Genomic DNA, 18,535 nt, shown 5'->3' on the forward strand with positions numbered 1-18,535 from the left:
GAGAGATCGCGGCCATCCGGGACGGAGCAGGGTGGGACAGAACGCCGTCCCGGGGCCCGCCCAGCCTGAGGCGGCCGAGGCTTCTCTGGGCCGGGCCAGGGCGGGCCGTGCGCGGCCCGCTCCTGGAGTCCGCGACTCCCCAATATACCGCCCACTGATTGGCTCAGCCCGGCGGTTCGGCGCCGCCAGCGAATCACAAGCGGGTTTACAGCCGCCGGTAGCTGTGCCCCGACTACAAACCCCAGCATGCACCGCGGTCAATACACGGGAATTTTTACAAACCCGCGATTTGCTAATTATTGGAGCGAGTTGGGAATTAATCCAGTTGTTCCGCAGGATTTGCGTTAAGACTCCTCACTAAAACAACATATTGTAGGTTATTACCTGCCCTTTGTATATATACTTGTAATACAATTATTTAGCTATTGAGCTTATGCTATGGATCATTTTTATTTTGCCAAGTTTTTTGTTCTTCTAGGTTAGTTTTCTAGTACTTTCTAGTGATACCATTCTGCTGTAAGTCAGTTCCTAAGACTTGAGTTTAATGTTCTTAAAAACTTTCCCTTGTTATCTCTAAAACCCTGGCTGACATACACACAGCTGTATACTCCAGTTATATATTTTGTTTAAAATTCCAGATCAGACTTATGAAATAAAAATTGATAACAAATGCATCTGGCAACCCAGAAGATTATTTAGCCTGTTTACCACTGAGGAAAATTAATGATCAAAGAAGCCCACAGACTGGGATGACTGAATATGAATTTGTGATCTAATAGACCAATTGATGATCTAAATCAGACCTGAGGTAAATTGCTCTCCTTATTCTGTGTTAGTGGATTATTTAATTTCTTTTTAATATAGTTGAACTGTGCACTGGTTTTGCTTTCTTAATTTTCCTGTGTCTTTTAAAGGATGGGATGAACCTGGACCCATGGTGGAACTAGTGCTGAGGACCTGAATTTTGGGATGAAGAATAATAATAATGCAGAATGGTATTATACTGTAGTCGAGATTCCTCTATACAGTTTATAAATAATTTCCTTCTCCTAGCTAGAGGAACACCTTGAGCCCCTTTCTTTGCCCGACTGTATTCCAAACATGTAGTTCATCCTAGGGGAAATTAACAGATGTTGAGGTTTATGCAAAAGATTTTGGAGATAGAAACTGGCGAGAAATGAACATGAAATTCCCATGGGTGTTTTCATTCTTTATTTCCACGTTTTAAAGATTCCTTGTCTAATCTGACTGAGAAACTATTGGTGTATACAAATGAAATTAGAGTCCTGAAAAGGAAATTAATGTAAAGTAGGCTGAGGAATAGCAGGAGGAAGGACTATGGAGGAGAAGTACTTTGAGCAATAGCTTAAGAAAAACATTAGAAAGTAAAGACGACTCAGGAAGGGACAGAGCAATGGGGAATTATATTTATAATGTGTGGTATGGAGAGGAACCCTGTCAGTGTATGCAGGGAAGGGTCAGAGCACGGACCAGGGGGCCCAGCAATGGGACAAGAAGCAGCAGGCAGAACATGACAAGAAGTTTCACCTGAATACGAGAAAAACTTTGCTGTGCGGTGACGGAGCACTGGAACAGACTGCAATCCCTCACTGGAGATATTCCAGAACTGTGTGGACACAATCCTGTGCCATGTGCTCTGGGATGGGGCTCGGCGGCCCGCTGTGCTCCATTCAAACCTCGCTCGTTTTGGGCTGATGTGGCTGCCCAGGGAGCTGGGCAGGGTGGTGAAGTCCCTGTCCCTGGAGGTGTTTAGGGAGCGACAGTGATGTTGGATAAGGGGGTGATGTGTCAAAGACTCAATGACCTGAGAAGTCTCTTCCGTTCTAAATGCTCGGGTGACTCCGTGGAGCGCTGCGGGCAGCGGCAACTGCCGCCCAGGAGCGCCTGCCGGGCCCCGATAAAGCCGCGGCCGCTGCCGGCGGGGCTCGAGCACCTCCTCAGCCGCCGCCACCGCCTCCTCGGGCCCGCCCGGCCCGGCCCGGCCGCCGCCTCCCGCCCCTCGCTCCGCCCCGGCCGCGGCCCGACCCAGCGGGAGGAAGATGGCGGCGCTCATCCCCCTCAGCCAGCAGGTACCGGGGCTGCCGGGGACGCGCGGCCCTCCGCACCGGCGGCCGGGCGGGCGCGGGGAGCGGCAGCGGGGCTGCATCGCAGCCGGGCGCAGCCGGGCTGGAATTGCCGCTGGGTACAGGCCCTGTGCCGGGAGGGGCTCGGCCCGCGGGGAATAAGGGTCGGGGCGCGGCGGGGAGCGGGACCCGGGCGGGGCAAGGGCGGCGAGCGGCCCCCGCCGTGCCCCGGGACCGCGGTGCGCGGTGCTGGGGGGGCCGCAAGCTGCGCCGCCGCCCTCCCCTTATGGAGGCCCTGGAGCTGCGTCCCTGGGGAGGGGCAGAGGGTCTCCTGGCGCTTCCCCACCCCGAGCCGCCGGGACTACCGTGGGCCGGGGCTTTGGAGGGCACAGGGCTGGTGCTCCGCACGTCAGCCCGTGTTCCTGTTGGTACCGGCGGTGATGCCGCCGGGAAGTGCTGAGCTGTTGTGGCGGGGTGCCGTGACCGGGTGGGGAGCGGGGACACCGGGAAGGGGCTGAGGGATGAGCGGGAGGTGCTCGCCTGTCAGGAGGAGGAGAAGCTTCTGCAGGGCAGGGGACAGGGCGCCTATCCTGACCCCTGGGAGAGGCTGCGTCCAGCTCTGGTTGGATGCTTGGGATCCCTTGGTTGATTCCTCTTGTTACAAGTTTTTTTAATTTTATTTCTCACCCAAATAATTCAAGCTTAAGCAGTGTGATCGCTGTTTATTATTTTCTATAGCCATGTGAAGAGAGTCAGTGTACTTATTTATATCTCACTACCTTCAACGTCTTAAAACCAAGCCTGCTTTCTATACTGTGCCTAGGCCAGTCAGGCATTCTGAATGACTCCTATTAGTAGTTCAGACTATTTAAATGTATCAATTTCCTTTTAATAAAGATCTTTGAGTTGTGATACTCTAAAAATTTATCTCTCAGTGGAGTTGTGTGATGCTTGGATAACATAACTTGCTGTGTGTCTTACTAAGAACATGTACTGCTGTTTAGCTTCTGTTTAGCAAGTCTTGATTAACATTGATTTGATTAAGTGAACATCTGAAAACATCCATGTACACACAAACTGTTATCAAAAAATTCATGTGATTAATGTGGTGCAAAATATGGAAGTCAGATAAACTCCGGATGTGAAAGGGTTTGTAGTTGTGAAATTCTGTAATACATTGGTAATAATCAAATAATTATCAAATGCTTACTCTAGAAATCCAGTTTCTCTAGTTTAAATTCTCATTGATCTTTGAGTCTGGCATCAATAGTATTCCTTTTGATAAACAATGTTATGTTTAGGGGGACTAAGACCACATTCTGTAAACATACCCATTATTTTTATATAGTATTTTCCAACTAATTCAGTGGAAGCATTGTAGTTCTAAGACTTGTTTTCATATATCGAACTGTCAAGAGTAATCTAGCTGTAAACAGAATTTCCTTTAAGGTAATAAACTTCCTCTTCTAATAGCTTCAGTTTTGTGATTACTAAGGACATGTGTGTTAATTAGAGTAAATACCAGAAATGGAATTAGACAGAATAGGAGAGGGTATGTGTGTTGTAACATTGAGGCATGTCCACTCAGAAAGCTATAAAATAAGATGCCAACATTTAAAGAGCAGCAAAGAGTTTGGGTAATTCAAGCAGCTTAAAATATTTTCCCATTTATCATTATCATAATAATACTTTATTTAAAGTAATTAATGTGATCCAGAGATCCCTGTGACCCGGAGATGACTTCAGGAACGAGAATTAATTGTTCTGGTGGCAGGTGCTTGCTCGTGCCTTTTTGCCAGACCTGCACTGAGTCATTTACCTAAAATTGGTCAGAAAGGCTGAATCTTTGTAAAATTCTGCAAGTAGAGAATTGATCTTGAGGTGCTTTTCAGCAGTGCTTGGGTGAATAATTGGCTGTAGAAGAAATTTCACAGCATTGACTTGGAGCAATATCCATGCACGTGCACTGTGTACCACAAACACAGTGTGCAGGCTCAAGACTTCAACTTCTGAACAAAAAGTCAATTTGGAAGTTCAACAACAAGGTGCTAGGGCTCTGAAGGGTCTGTTTGGGAGGTGGTCTAAAGCATTGGTCAGAGGTGATGTTTTGGAGAGTGTAGAGCAGGGGAGGATAAACTCTTGGTCAAACTGAACCTCTCTAACAGGTTATGCTTTGACATCATCAACAGTGCACTCTTCAAAATTTTTGTCTCTGCCACTGTTGATGGTCCTGGGTTGGCCCTTCATGAGCAGATGTCACCAAATGACAGAATCCTCTTGAATGATGGTGATGTCATCACGTGTAGTGATGGGTAGATAGGGAGCTGTGCTATTTTTATCACTTGAACCCATTTTGTCTGGTCTGCTTCATCACAGAGATGCAGTCATTTAGGTAAATCAGTCAGAAACACTGAATCTTCTTAAAATTCTGCGAGTAGAGAATTGATCTTGAGGTGCTTTTCAGCAATGCTTGGGTGAATAATTTACTGTAGAAGAAATTTCACAGCACTGAAGCACATCACCCTGGCTTCCTGCCACCTCTGCCAGGTAAGTCAGCTCCATGTCATGGCTGACAATATCAAATGGGGGTGACAGGAGTGTCTGGTGATGGGATGAGCTCATTCAGTCCTGCTGCTGGAGCAGTTTGCTCTGTATCTTGGTACCAATCCAGTCTCTGCATGCTCTAGGTCACTCACTGCACCAGTTAGAGGAGCTTGTAGTTGGTGGCTGACTCTTGTCTGAGCTTTCTGATAAACATGAGGTGCATAGTTTGGTGATAGTTGGCTGAAAACATGGTTTTATTCAGAGTGGAACAGGCTATTTCCTACTTCCACCTTTTCTCTGAGTGATGTGTTTCCTGCTTGGACAGGAACACAATGCTTATATGTGCTGATGGTTTACATGCCAGCACAAAGAACAGTCAGATTTATGAGTTATGTTTGCAGCATCCTCCTGAAATCCTGTCTGCCATCAGGGAGAGCAAGAGCTTCCAGAGGCTGCTAATGTTGGAAAATGCAGCAGCTTATTTTGTTGATGGTTATAAGTGAAGTACATTTAAGATGCTTAGGAAACTGTTCTGAAAATGCAGGATTTTTCTATTCCAGTAGAGCTGTAATCTTTAGAGAGTCAGTGTTTGCTTGTGCTCTGCTCAGTTATACTGGATAGCTCCTTAAATGAAGATTTAGCATGTAAACTCACAAGAAGGTTCTCTTGGTGTAAAATAAAATTTTCACGCTCTTCATTGGTCTTTTCTTTCATCATGTTCCTGCCTTCCTTCCTCTCAGAGTAAGCAGAACATCTGGAAATCCATGAGGATAACAAGGAGGAAGGTGACATTTGGGAGGGGACATAGCACTGATGGGACTTAGTGTGAAATCCTCCTTTTCAGGTGTCTGACTGCTGTCCTGGAGGTGCAGAGTGCTTATCCCAAGCAGGTTTTGTGACATCTCTGTGTTTTGCTCATTGACATCTTTATTGGATTGTTTTGTTGCTTTCTTTTTAAAGTCTCTGAGTGGTCTAAGGACTGACCTGGTTTTGACCAGATTGGTTTTGCTGTTGGCATTGAGGCTGAGGAGAACAGTGTGGGGTAACCTGCACAGGGTTAGAAATCCCATGGCAACTCTAGGAAGTGTGTGAGAAAATGGGCTTTGGGGCTTTTTCTGCATTTCTTGGCATTCCAGCTGCCATTTGCTTGCAATGTCAGCAAGAGGAACTGAGATCTGCTTGTTTAGGACACTGAAAAGGCAGGGCTGTCCTTGGGTCTGCAGTGGTTACACCAAGTTGAAATCCTCCAAAAGCATTGTCAGGGAATTGTGAAAGTTGTTAATTTGCCATTCATTTAATATATATATATATATATATATATATATATATATATATTTGAGGGTTGTTTTGTTTGGTTGGTTTGGTTTTTTCCTTTACTCTGTTTCAGTTTAAGATCCTAGTCTTGAAAATGAGTTAACACAGGCACTGTGTGTGTATAATTGTCTGCTGAAAACATTCTATAAGGATGTATTTGGTGCAGTAGGTAGTCAGATAGGCATTGTGTTGAAAGGTGGATCTTTGTTATCAGTCCCTCTCATACTGAGATCTGAAATACTTCAGCAAATCATTCAAAGCTGTTCTTCAAAACCTTATCCCTATGTAGGGTCACTAAGTAAAAGTGTGAGGAGAGGTAGGAATCCTGATGAATGGCAAGTTCTAAGAGATGACAGTGGTCTGTGGTCTTGGTGGATCACTGTTATCCACACTTAAATTTCAAGTGTCCAGTTTGTAACACAGCAAATTAACACACTGTTTTAGATTCTTGATAGAAGTAATACACAAAGTGCTATACATTTCTTTTCCTATCAATTCTGATTGTTGTTTATTCTGTTTTCTAACTTGTGTTTCAGTTTTCTACTGGGAATCCAATATATGAAACATATTACAAACAGGTATGTTCTTTACAAGAAGTAAAAAATAAAGTGCAGTTTCTTCTTCCCCAAGATTTCCTTCTCTTTCTTTTCCCCATTGCAGTGCTAAAACTGTGTGAATTCTGAGTGGTGATGCAGTTTCTGTAACTCCTTTTGACCTAGAGGCAAGATTGCATTTCTTAAATCTGCTTTCACAACAGCCATGTTTCAATTAAGTGTTAATTTTTCTCCTTCAGGTAGATCCAACATACACAGGGAGAGTTGGGGCAAGTGAAGCTGCTCTGTTTCTTAAAAAATCTGGTCTCTCTGATATCATCCTTGGAAAAGTAAGTTGAAGGAATTGGATAAAGCAGTACTTGTCTTTACGCTTCTTTTAAGTGAAAGGAAAAATTTAAAAAGAAAATTTGGTTTTTGTGTAACATTTTTGTTGTTAACTTGACAATTCAGTAACATTGTTTGTAATTTCTTGAAAGCTGAATGAACACTTTAAGACATACAGTAGGAACTGTTGAGCTAAGTTTTTTTTGAAATTCACGGCAGCTTTTATTTTGTATCTCCACAGATATGGGATTTGGCTGACCCAGAGGGTAAAGGATACTTAGATAAACAGGTAAATAAAATGTTCATGTAGACTTCCTGTATTACCTTTCCCAGATTAACCTTGTTTCTATCAAGCCCTGGTACCATTAGTAGTTATCTTTATCTTTTTCAGGGTTGAATTTTATTTACAAGATGAGTTTTTTTCCCTGCTTATATCCAAGTGTATTACTCAGTGAGGCTGCAGGAGAAGTTTGGTTCTAATTTTTTGTATCTCTTTTGTTTTGTAAATAGTTGGTGTGTGTACTGTGTAGGTACACAGACATTGAGTCACAAATGAAAACTAAGATTTGACTTTAGAAAATTTTTGTGCGTGAAAAAATTCAGCGTTTTTACTAAAAATGGCTTGGAATACCAAATAGCAAGTTACAAATTAACTGTTTCAAAACACAACTAATTTTTAAGAAAATCTGTTGTGTTTTAATTAGGAAAGAGTTTTTATGAAGAACTAACTTTGTTTCCTGTTACTGTAAAATTTTTCTGGACTCATCCTTAAAAACAAAGGGGTGATTACCATTATGGGGCTGTACTTGTGGAGTTTTCTTTTTCCTGAGTTGCACATATACAGGTGTTATTAAAAATGGGAAGTGGGTTATTTTTTTGTGATTGGAACTGGTTTTTAATAGCACAGTATTTTATAGGGTTTCTATGTCGCGTTGCGCCTCGTGGCATGTGCACAGAACGGCCACGATGTGAACCTGAGCAGTCTGAATTTGACTGTGCCACCTCCTAAATTTGTAAGTAATATCCACTTGAATGCAGGTATGTGCTGTATGAGGATTGAGGCTTCAGTTGGAACATTGGAATGATCTCATGTTTCATAAATGTCATGGTGCTGGGCTTCAGGCTGCTGTCAAACAGTTCCTCAGGGCACAGCAGCCAGGGCAGCCACAGGCTTGTCATGCTGAGTGACAAGAAACCAGCCCCTTCCTGGACTGCAAAACCAGAGTGAGTTTAAGTCTGGTCAGCTTGGTCAGGAAGCTGATGTGGCTAAACTGTGGCTAAACTGTTAATTCATTAAAAAAAAGGAAACAAAAAAATTATTATTTTGGGGCTGGCTCAACAGGAATGAGTAGTACAAGGCATTGCTGCAGCTTTGCCCTGCCCTAGCTGCTGCAGAACCTCTTTGGCTTGTGTTGGTTCTGTGTTTGGACACTGATTGCATCTACTGGATGTCCTTACTCAAGGACTGTAATGCTATAAAATGAGTGTGATTTCTATTTAGGTACATGTGCAGCCTATTGTCCTCAGTGTAGTTAAGCTTCATGTCTATAACCATCTCAAATTTAGTGCAATTAATAAGTACTAGAGGCAGAAGTATGTATATTTATCTATTTCTATAAATGTATATATATAAAAATAAACCATTTTCTCATTTTTAGCATGACAGTAGCAGTCCTTTAATGATCACACCACCCTCAACAGAGACTCACTGGGCTGTTAGGGTAAGTGTAAAAGAGAACACATTCCATCCATTTTTTAGAAGTAAATATTTTTCTTGTGTGTAATTTTCCCAGTGAGGGAATTTTATATCAAATGTATTTCCCATTTCAGAAGTCCTCCCTTTCTGTGCAAACCTGTAGTTTTAGATTTGCAATAAGTATTAAACAACCCTTTGACAACCTCTGGTGGGATGTTTTTAAGAAAATGAATTTTAATCTTCTGCCTGGATTTCTTCCAGAATCCTACAATTAGGCACTTTGTTTGTATAAAGGAACCCAACTGGGAACAGCAAAGTGTTTCACCACATCCAGTCTGAACTGTTAATTTAAAGCTTGAGTTCCTAGTTTCTAATTAGTATTCAATGATACTAGCAATAGATATAATTTGGAAAAAATAGCTTTTGATGTATATGTGGGGATATTTATATTTAGGTAATTTTCAACTCCAAACATTTCCAAAAGGTAGAAATTGAATAAAAAAACTTGTAGTTATATGTACTTTAAAGTGGGAGGAATAAGTTTTAGTTCTATAGAGTTTATCAAAGTTATTTTTAAAAAGAAGCACACCTTGTCTGCTGCATGGTAAAATCTTCTTTAGATTTAGGAGCTTAATTTCAAAGCTTTCTCTATGAGTTTACATTTAAATACAATACAGTGGCACTTGCAAGAAAGCTTGGAAATTTAAGATGAATTACTGACCAGTCTTAATTTCTTGCAAGATCTCATTTTCATTACTCACACACACACACTTTTTTACTTATTCAGACTATTTCTTACCAACTAGGTGGAAGAAAAAGCAAAGTTTGATGGTATTTTTGAAAGCCTTTTGCCAGTAAATGGTTTACTTTCAGGAGACAAAGTAAAACCAGTACTGATGAATTCAAAGCTACCTCTTGATATCCTTGGAAGGGTAAGTAAGTTGTTTAGATTGAGCTAGTCTCTGTTTAGCTTCTCATAATTGCAATGTTGAAAATGTAATTTATCAACAGAGATCAGGTTTTGGCTGAGATTTTGCATCATGTGCTTGCTATAAAGCAGGAACATTTAGACTTTGAAGTCTTCCACTTACAACTCTTACTCTTATTTCTAATTTCAACCCTAGTGTAGATTGGCTTCATTGTCTCTCTATTCATTTACAAGTGGAAATTTGATTTTGGTTGTTTAAAAACAAGAAAAAACTTTCCTGAGTCATAATAGCTGTTAGGACATTAGATTCTGCTGTTTTGTCATTTTTACAAGTATAAGTTATTAGATATACATTAAATCCATCCTCTGCTTGTACAGTAAAATTCCTTAAAACATCCTCCTTTATTCATAGTGCAAATTGTCAGGTTGGTTTTTCTTTCATGTGTATTTATAAATACTTCCAAGGTCTGAGTTTTGTCCATCCATTGTATATTTACAAGGGAAGCAGACCTTAAAATATTTTTCTGCCTCCATTAAAACCACATTCTTTAATGCTTTGCATATTGATATTTTTGAGTACAATCTGTGTCAGAGTTCTGTCTGTGTTGCATACTTCTATCTCTTCAGGAAGAAGTGCCTCTTGGTGTGTATTATCTACAAAATCTAAGTATGATTTGTTTTAATTCTGTACTTGAGGATTGAGAAGTCTTGAAAGGCTTCGGATTTTATCTTGTTATTGTCACAAAAGAAATTCAGGAAGCTTTTGCCTCTTCCAGAAAAATAGGACACTGAGAAAATATACAAAGGACTAATCAAGGAGCTTAAATTTGTCAAGGCTCCAGTGATAAAGCAAAGTTCTCACAATTGAGCCTCAAGTCTTGGCTTTTTGAGGACTCCACTGTCCCCAGGTCATATTGATGATTAAGCAGTGCTGTGTTGGAGTTCACAGAGTTTTTGCAAGATTCATTGACTGTGCCTCACCTAATAATGAACTAAATTAAGCATTGATAAATGCTTAAATTCTCTCCAACAGGAAATTCAGGGGGCCAAAGGGAGTTGCACATAGTTTTAGTTTTTAGTAGAAAACCCTAATCATCTGGAAATGGAATAGGAATTAGAGATGTATTGAATTTTCTGTTGAATTTTCTTGTGAAGAATTAGAATGATCTGCTAGCCCACACCCTCTGGGCAGTTCTGAAAGCCACCTCTGAATGCTTTTACTCAGCTTGATGACTCTGTAATTGCATCATAGAATGATGAAAAACCTGCCTGAGTTGCAGCGAGAATTTGTTAGAGCCAGTGTTGATTCACGTGGCCAGAAAACTCTAATCCAGTCTGTTTCATCAGAGAATTTTTGGATAGGTGGTATAACTAATATGATCTTCACCAAAATCTGTTAGGAGTCCTAAGAGGACTTATTACAATGAATACATAAAGTGTAACTTGGTCTGCAAATCATTTTTTAATCTTAATTGCTGTAGGTCTGGGATCTCAGTGATATTGATAAAGATGGTCACCTGGACAAGGATGAATTTGCTGTGGTAGGTTGCTTTAAATTCTCAATTCACTGTCTGGTCTGTTGAAGCAAATAACTCATTTCTTTCTCAAGAGCTTTGCAGCTTTCTGTGCTACAGTCAACTGTTCTAATTTAAATTGTTCACATGGAGCTATTTAATGACCTTCCTCAAATCCACCTACTGACTCTTGCCCGTGTCCAGATTAAACTTGTTGGAATTACATTCAAAATTAATTGCTCTGGTTTACATTTCTAGTCTTACTGTCTTTGTTTTAGTAATATGTAAATGACTGACACAGGAAAATCTTGTTGCTTTTTCTAATAATTGTCAATGTTATCTGACCTTTTTGCCTTCGCAGGCAATGCATTTGGTTTATAGAGCTCTTGAGAAAGAGTCAGTTCCTTCACAATTGCCCCCTTCTCTCATACCACCTTCTAAAAGAAAGAAGAGCTCAGTCTTTCCTGGTGCAGTCCCTGTTCTCCCTGCAAGCCCTCCCCCAAAGGACAGCCTCCGTTCCACCCCGTCCCATGGCAGTGGCACCAGCCTGAACAGCATAGGGAGCTTGTCTCCCAAGCACAGCATCAAACCAGCACAGGTACCCGTCTTCCTTGTTTATTTTTGTACATTTGTGTGTTTGTAAGCTGTAGGAAAAATAAATACATTTTTTAATTTGGGAGCTTGTCTCCCAAGCACAGCATCAAACCAGCACAGGTACCCGTCTTCCTTGTTTATTTTTGTACATTTGTGTGTTTGTAAGCTGTAGGAAAAATAAATACATTTTTTAATTTGGGAGCTTGTCTCCCAAGCACAGCATCCAACCAGCACAGGTACCCGTCTTCCTTGTTTATTTTTGTACATTTGTGTGTTTGTAAGCTGTAGGAAAAATAAATACATTTTTTAATTTGGGAGCTTGTCTCCCAAGCACAGCATCAAACCAGCACAGGTACCCGTCTTCCTTGTTTATTTTTGTACATTTGTGTGTTTGTAAGCTGTAGGAAAAATAAATACATTTTTTAATTTGGGAGCTTGTCTCCCAAGCACAGCATCCAACCAGCACAGGTACCCATCTTCCTTGTTTATTTTTGTACATTTGTGTGTTTGTAAGCTGTAGGAAAAATAAATACATTTTTTAATTTGGGAGCTTGTCTCCCAAGCACAGCATCCAACCAGCACAGGTACCCGTCTTCCTTGTTTATTTTTGTGCATTTGTGTGTTTGTAAGCTGTAGGAAAAATAAATACATTTTTTAATTTGGGAGCTTGTCTCCCAAGCACAGCATCAAACCAGCACAGGTACCCGTCTTCCCTGTTTATTTTTGTACATTTGTGTGTTTGTAAGCTGTAGGAAAAATAAATCCGTTTTTTGATTTTTGCCTCGTGTTTGGGTGGAGAGGGTGAAATGAGAATGGTAAGACTTGGAAGAACATTGGGTGAATTTTAATCAGTGACCATGAGGTAGAAAATCTTGGTGGGAATTTTCACTTTTTGTAGAAAGGAGAGCCATAGAAAGGTTTTGTTTGTGTATCTGCTTTAATGCCAAAGAAATCATTAATCTACTTCTAAATCTCCTGCTATTAGTGTGAGGACTTTATATGCCTAATTGGGTCTGTATTTCCAAAGAATTAATGCCTTTCAACTGATGAATAGCTGTTTATCAGTGTTTTTATTCAGATAAAAAGTGTGAAGTTAAAACATGCAGTGAAAATACTTGTTTATTAGTCAGACTGGAGTATGCAAGATGTTCAACACATCCAGCTCTGGATAATGTCATTTATACTTAGTGTGTTCATCAAGACTATTTCTGTTCTTTTGAAATGCCAACCTTTGTTTTGCAGCCAGCTGTTAATTGGGTGGTACCAGTATCTGAAAAAGTGAGATATGATGAGATTTTCTTAAAAACAGACACAGACATGGATGGCTTTGTGAGTGGCCAAGAAGTAAAGGACATTTTTATGCATTCAGGTCTATCTCAGAATCTCCTAGCACATATATGGTAAGAATTCTGTACTAGCTGTACTTTTGTAGCTTGCTGATCTGGGAACTCCGATTCAGAATGTGATCCTAACATTAAAAAGACACCAGAAACAAACAAAAACCCCCAACTTCTTTTACTTGTCCACATACTGTAATATGTGGACTATATGGAAAATTAAGGGAGAAGTAAATACTGCCTTTGCTTTTCTGGGAGGGGGGGCAATAGGTCAGTCTGTGAATTGTGGTTGTCTTTTGAAGTTCTAGTGCTCTAAATATTTTCTCAGACTAACACTACTCTGTTCAGTTAAATATATGTAATAAAATCCCTCATGGTTTATGGAAATCTGACTAGAGTAAGTAAGCCTTGATAAGGATGAACCAAAAAGAAATTACATGTATATATGTATTTCAGGCTTTTATATAGGGCAGAAATAAGATTTTCTTGTTTATAAGTATGATTTATTTTTTATCAGGTCTTTGGCAGACACGAGGCAGATGGGAAAGCTCAGCAAAGACCAGTTTGCACTTGCCATGTATCTCATTCAGCAGAAGGTCAGCAAAGGGATTGATCCTCCACAAGTGTTAACTCCAGATATGATCCCTCCCTCAGACAGAAACACACCCATCCAGGTAAGGCAGCAGTTACTGTAGATACACTGAATTTATGTGCTTTAAAAGTGATGGACTTTGAGTATGAATTTCGTGGTTTTTTTTAGTATTATGATAAAGAATTGCCAATATTTTTTCTTATCTCCTCTTACAAAATTCTTTTACCATTTGAAAATATAGCTAATTTTTTAACAACCAAGGCAGTAAGTAAAGAAAAATGCAGTAAAATATTTCATAAACCAAGAGGTAATAATGCTGGAAAAAATCTAGCACAAAGAATAATCCTTTGTCATACAGAAGATTGAGTCAGGGAACTTGTGGCAGCAAACATTAAAAGCTGGTTGAGCAGCATGTCCCTTTGATCAGCACCATATTCCTCCCATGGAAATGTAAAATTTTTTAATGGCTAAATGAGGAGTGATGACTTCCTAGTTTCTGGGATTCATCCTCTGTAGCAGTCCACAGTCCTGTATCCATCACTGCTAATACCACTTCACTGGAGCATCTGATCCTTTGCTGACCCTGCTTTGTTCCTTTCCTTGATAACATGCCAGCTCTTCTGAAACTGAATTAAAGAAATACTTCTGTCATGCCACTAGATTCACCTTTTCTATCAATTATACTGTGTTTTTCTTTACTTTTATTTGCTTTCCCCAACCAGAAACCTTTGGAACTCTAAATATATTTTAATTATTGCTGTTGCTATGGTCCTCCTAAGGTTTTTCCTATATCCTTTTCCTGTAGACTCTGTCAGGTTACTTGACCCCTGTAGGAACTGAGATCTCTGCACTAACAGAAATGCGGCGTGTGAGTAATTGCAGTGTCCAAAGGAATGCACATTTCTCATGTATGCTTTTTGGAACTTCAGAAAAGCTTTTCTTTCTATACCTTTGCCTGTCTTTGCTCTTGAGTTCTGTGCCACTTGCTCTTGGTGTGGTGATAATGTCACAGCAATGTGAAGTGCTCAGCACTGGCTGCCAGCCTGGTGATTTTCCTTCCTTCCTTCAACAACTGGAGATGCATTGATCTGGCAGGAAATTCCTGGGACAGGCAGCTCAGTGCTGCTGAAATGACTCCTGGACTAGTTCTCTGCAGCTGGGACCAGTAAATACATCTTGCTGGTCTTGGCTTCTTGGTTGTTTTTTAATGTTTAATAAAGCCAAGCTTTCTGTGGTTATCACAGCAGTCTCAAAGTGAGTGAAGCAGGCAAACTCTGCTTTCTTCTTTGTGAAATGCTGTATAAAAATTGTAGGTCTCTTGGTTTGTCAGACTAGCAGTGAGTTCAGTGCTGCAGTCTTTGCTCAGTTGTGGTGAGCTTTTTATCCTTTTTATAACAACAATAACAACCAGTTTTGTACCCAATGCTGACATCCTTTCTTAACTTATCTAGAAGACAGGGAATGCCCTTTGTGTCTTCCCTGATCTCTGCCTGCATGAATGTAGAAACAACCTACAGGAAATGGGGTATAATTGCAGAAATTGCCATCTAGAAGACTGGACTTGCAATCTGATTTCATTAAGTCCACTGTAAACCTTACTATTGACTACAGCAGAACTAAGTTTTAGGTTTTGAATTTTAATTGTACCAATTCTGCAATTTCCTCGTTGGCGTTGTGCCTGTCCTTTCATTGCTGTGTGTTCAATTGTCCTGACTGTTAAACAGGCATATCAAAAATTCTCCTATCTCATGAGTAGAACTGTGGGGCATGTTCCTTGCTTGTTACAGAATAATTTGATGTCTCTTGTGGAATTTTGCAAATGCAAATAATGAGGATTTTGTATCCCGCCTTTGTTAAAGGAAGAGCTTCTGTCCCTACTTCACATTTTAATAGATTGTTTCATTCTTAACAGGATAGTGCAAGTTCTGTTGGATCAGGAGAATTTACAGGGGTGAAGGAGCTGGATGATATTAGTCAAGAAATTGCACAGCTGCAGAGGTAATAGTTGTGGACTGTTAACAACTTCTTGGTGTAGAACAAACACCTAAGTAAGTCTGTAGTACTGATCTGTCAGTTTATATTCTCTTAGTCATTTTGTCATTATTTGTTGCTTTAATTAGTGGTGAATTTCCTAGTGGTACCCTACAGGTCTATCAGGTGACTTCAGAAGATTCACGATGGGCAGAAATGGCATTTTTCAAAGAATAATTGATACCTATGCACCTTTTCTCCTTTAAAGAATACATGAGAATACAGGCTGGCATTTTTGCCTGCATGGTGTTTCCAGAATAATATTTAATTGACTTTTGCATGTGTGTTGTGTTATTTAACTAATCACAAGTACATGTTCTTGTTTGTCTGACAGAGAAAAGTATTCTCTGGAGCAGGACATTAGGGAAAAGGAGGAATCAATCAGACAGAAAACTAATGAAGTTCAGGTAAAAACTGTTTATCATCAGTAGTTTTCGTGTTAATCTAAGTAATATGTAGGAATTTAGCATTTTTCTGTCTTTCTATCATTCTTTCTGTCATTCTTTCTTTCTTGGGATTTTCCTCTGACTGGCAGAAAAAGATTTATTTTACTGTTCTCCATCAGAAGTGTTTTCATCTGATGCTGGCTAATATAAGCATAGTATATGTGAACAGTTTAATGTCTTTTATTAGTGTTTAACTAACATGTAATTTAGGAAATCAATGTTTGCAGAGTTTGGTTTTGATAATTAGGATAACTCAATGCACTGTGCTCTGTGTCACAGTCCCTTTTCCTTCTTGTGAGCAGAGATTTATTTCCTGGTGTATTACACAAGTTCTTGCAGAAACAAACAGGCCAATGCAGGGTGTAGCCTATATGATACAGAAAATATTCTGAATTTTGTTAAGTTCTTTATCTGTGGCTGATGCTTCCTTAAGATAATAGCAAAATATGAGTTACAAGTTGTGGAATTTTCTTCAGGAGCTGCAAAATGATTTAGATAGGGAAACAAGTAACTTGCAAGAGCTGGAGGCTCAAAAACAAGATGCCCAAGACCGCCTGGATGAGATGGACCAGCAGAAAGCCAAACTGAAAGATATGCTGAATGATGTGAGGCAGAAATGCCAGGAAGAAACACAGGTGGTAAGTGGATATTAATTTTGGACCAGGTCAAGAGTAAAATGTCTTCTGTTGAGGGAAATTCTATTTATTTAATGAATAAACTTTCTTTTTACCATAAATAGCAATTTTTACACAAATATAGAGGTCCAAAAAGGATTTTGCCATCCTTAATACCTCCCTTAAAGGTCATAAAAGAAAGGTTGAACCTGATGATCTCCAGGGGTCCCTTTCCACAGGAATTGTTGTTCTGAGAATATATTAAACATTTATTCATCCTCATAAGGCAGTTGAAAATCAGTAATCCTAACTCATGAGACAGGCCATGGCAGTGGTGCTGGTTTTGATCACCCTGAACATTATCAGGATTGAGTTTTCAGGTGGATGCAATTGCCAATGTTACCTTAAGGCAGAAACTTCCTGTGTAAGGAAGTCACAGAAAAAAGTGTCTAAGGAAGGTTATAAACAACTCTGTAATTTTAACTCTTAAAATCAGCATTAAACTACTTGATAAATGTTTGAATGGGACCAAGTTCTGAAGGTGAACGTCTAGGAAACAGCTTTTGATTACCTTTATAAGTAGTGGGGTATTTCTCTGATTTAAAATAGTATTTCTAGGTTTTATTGAATGTGCTTTTATCAAGGATTTTGTGCAACAGCAGAAGCAGCATGTATTTATTCATATTAAGTTCTAAAGATTTTCCTTATTCATTGATAGGTTGCTGTACCACTTTCTATTACTTATTGTAAATTCACCATTTAATAACTCCCATTTATTCCAAATTTCACTCTGATTTTTTTCTACTGTTTTGTTTCAGATTTCATCACTAAAAATGCAGATTCAGTCTCAGGAATCAGATTTAAAATTACAGGAAGATGACCTTAATAGAGCAAAAGCAGAACTGAATCGCCTCCAGCAAGAAGAGACTCAGCTAGAGCAGAGTATCCAGGCTGGAAAAGTGCAGCTTGAAACAATAATCAAGTCTTTAAAATCAACCCAGGAAGAAATAAACCAGGTATTCACTGTGCTTTATATCATTTTTTGCTTCTTGAAATGAGTTGAAAAATTTTTCAGAGGGGGGAAAAAGTCCTGGTTCATGAAATAAGCCTTTTTGACTGGTGTTTAGTAGGTAAATTCCTGGTTTGAGTTAGGCAGCTTTCCATTCTGTTGGGGATAAAATGCAACTGTCAGGCACCAGTGTTTAATTTAAAAATGTCTGTGTTCTTAAAAGTGTAACATGCTAAAACATTTTTCCCTCTCAGGCAAGAAGTAAACTCTCTCAGCTGCAAGAGAGCCATCAGGAGATGAATAAGAGCATTGAAGAATACAATGAAGCTCTCAATGGGATTCATGGTGGGAGTCTGACAAATTTAGCAGACATGAGTGAAGGCCTTGGGCAGACAGAAAGAAGCAATTATGGAGCTGTGGTAAAAAAACATTGTTATTTAGTAGATTTTACACTAATTAAGCTTCTGATTTGCACCTTGTCTGAAGTATTGTTTAGCTGGTATTTGGCAGGTGGTCTTGTGGATTTGTAACCTGCCACATGCTCAATCTCAGGACAGAGGTGGGGCTTTATTTCCAGTTTAGTGTTTCATTTTTTCTTCTCCAGTTTATCAAGGTGAAACCTTTTTTTGCTGTAAATTTTCCTTTATCATGTGTTTCCTTCCTTATTTCCAAAGGAAGCTTTATTTATATAAATTTCTGCTTTATATTGAGCTATATTTATTACACATCTCATATTCCCTTTCTGAAAGGATGATTCTCTTTTGCTTAAATAATTTCAGCATCATCTTTCTCATTTATTATGTTTTTATTTAATCAGCATATTTTTTTCCCAAATCATAAAATCTTTCAAGTTCTTAAATATTTTTCAAGTAAATTTCTTTTGGGTATCTAATGTTGATTTGGGTATTAAACATTCCTCTAAAACACAAGAATTTTATTTTGTTTTTTAAGCCT

General features: G+C 39.6%; 1 protein-coding gene and 1 long non-coding RNA gene across 3 annotated transcripts in view; both read left to right on the plus strand.

Moving 5' to 3' along the window:
- Positions 1-174: 174 nt before the first annotated feature.
- Positions 175-1,123, plus strand: LOC132084578 (uncharacterized). The gene is made up of 3 exons (XR_009420080.1): positions 175-372; positions 639-808; positions 915-1,123. It is a non-coding gene; the product is annotated as an uncharacterized LOC132084578 (long non-coding RNA).
- Positions 1,124-1,973: 850 nt separating this feature from the next.
- EPS15L1 (epidermal growth factor receptor pathway substrate 15 like 1) overlaps positions 1,974-18,535 on the plus strand; it is a 41,194-nt gene continuing 24,632 nt past the window's right edge. The window contains exons 1-17 of one of the 2 annotated variants that reach the window (XM_059489618.1): positions 1,974-2,090; positions 6,479-6,520; positions 6,736-6,825; positions 7,062-7,109; positions 7,738-7,833; positions 8,479-8,541; positions 9,323-9,448; positions 10,926-10,985; positions 11,320-11,556; positions 12,795-12,952; positions 13,407-13,563; positions 14,287-14,349; positions 15,394-15,479; positions 15,847-15,919; positions 16,435-16,596; positions 17,391-17,588; positions 17,836-18,000. In XM_059489618.1, the coding sequence (XP_059345601.1) occupies positions 2,061-2,090; positions 6,479-6,520; positions 6,736-6,825; positions 7,062-7,109; positions 7,738-7,833; positions 8,479-8,541; positions 9,323-9,448; positions 10,926-10,985; positions 11,320-11,556; positions 12,795-12,952; positions 13,407-13,563; positions 14,287-14,349; positions 15,394-15,479; positions 15,847-15,919; positions 16,435-16,596; positions 17,391-17,588; positions 17,836-18,000 (1,854 nt within the window). In that variant the 5' untranslated portion in view covers positions 1,974-2,060. The remainder of the gene's footprint in view (positions 2,091-6,478; positions 6,521-6,735; positions 6,826-7,061; positions 7,110-7,737; positions 7,834-8,478; positions 8,542-9,322; positions 9,449-10,925; positions 10,986-11,319; positions 11,557-12,794; positions 12,953-13,406; positions 13,564-14,286; positions 14,350-15,393; positions 15,480-15,846; positions 15,920-16,434; positions 16,597-17,390; positions 17,589-17,835; positions 18,001-18,535) is intronic. The other variant, XM_059489619.1, reaches the window with a different exon arrangement.

This window comes from Ammospiza nelsoni, chromosome 27, assembly GCF_027579445.1.
Source record: "Ammospiza nelsoni isolate bAmmNel1 chromosome 27, bAmmNel1.pri, whole genome shotgun sequence".
Taxonomy (NCBI): Eukaryota; Metazoa; Chordata; class Aves; order Passeriformes; family Passerellidae; genus Ammospiza; species Ammospiza nelsoni.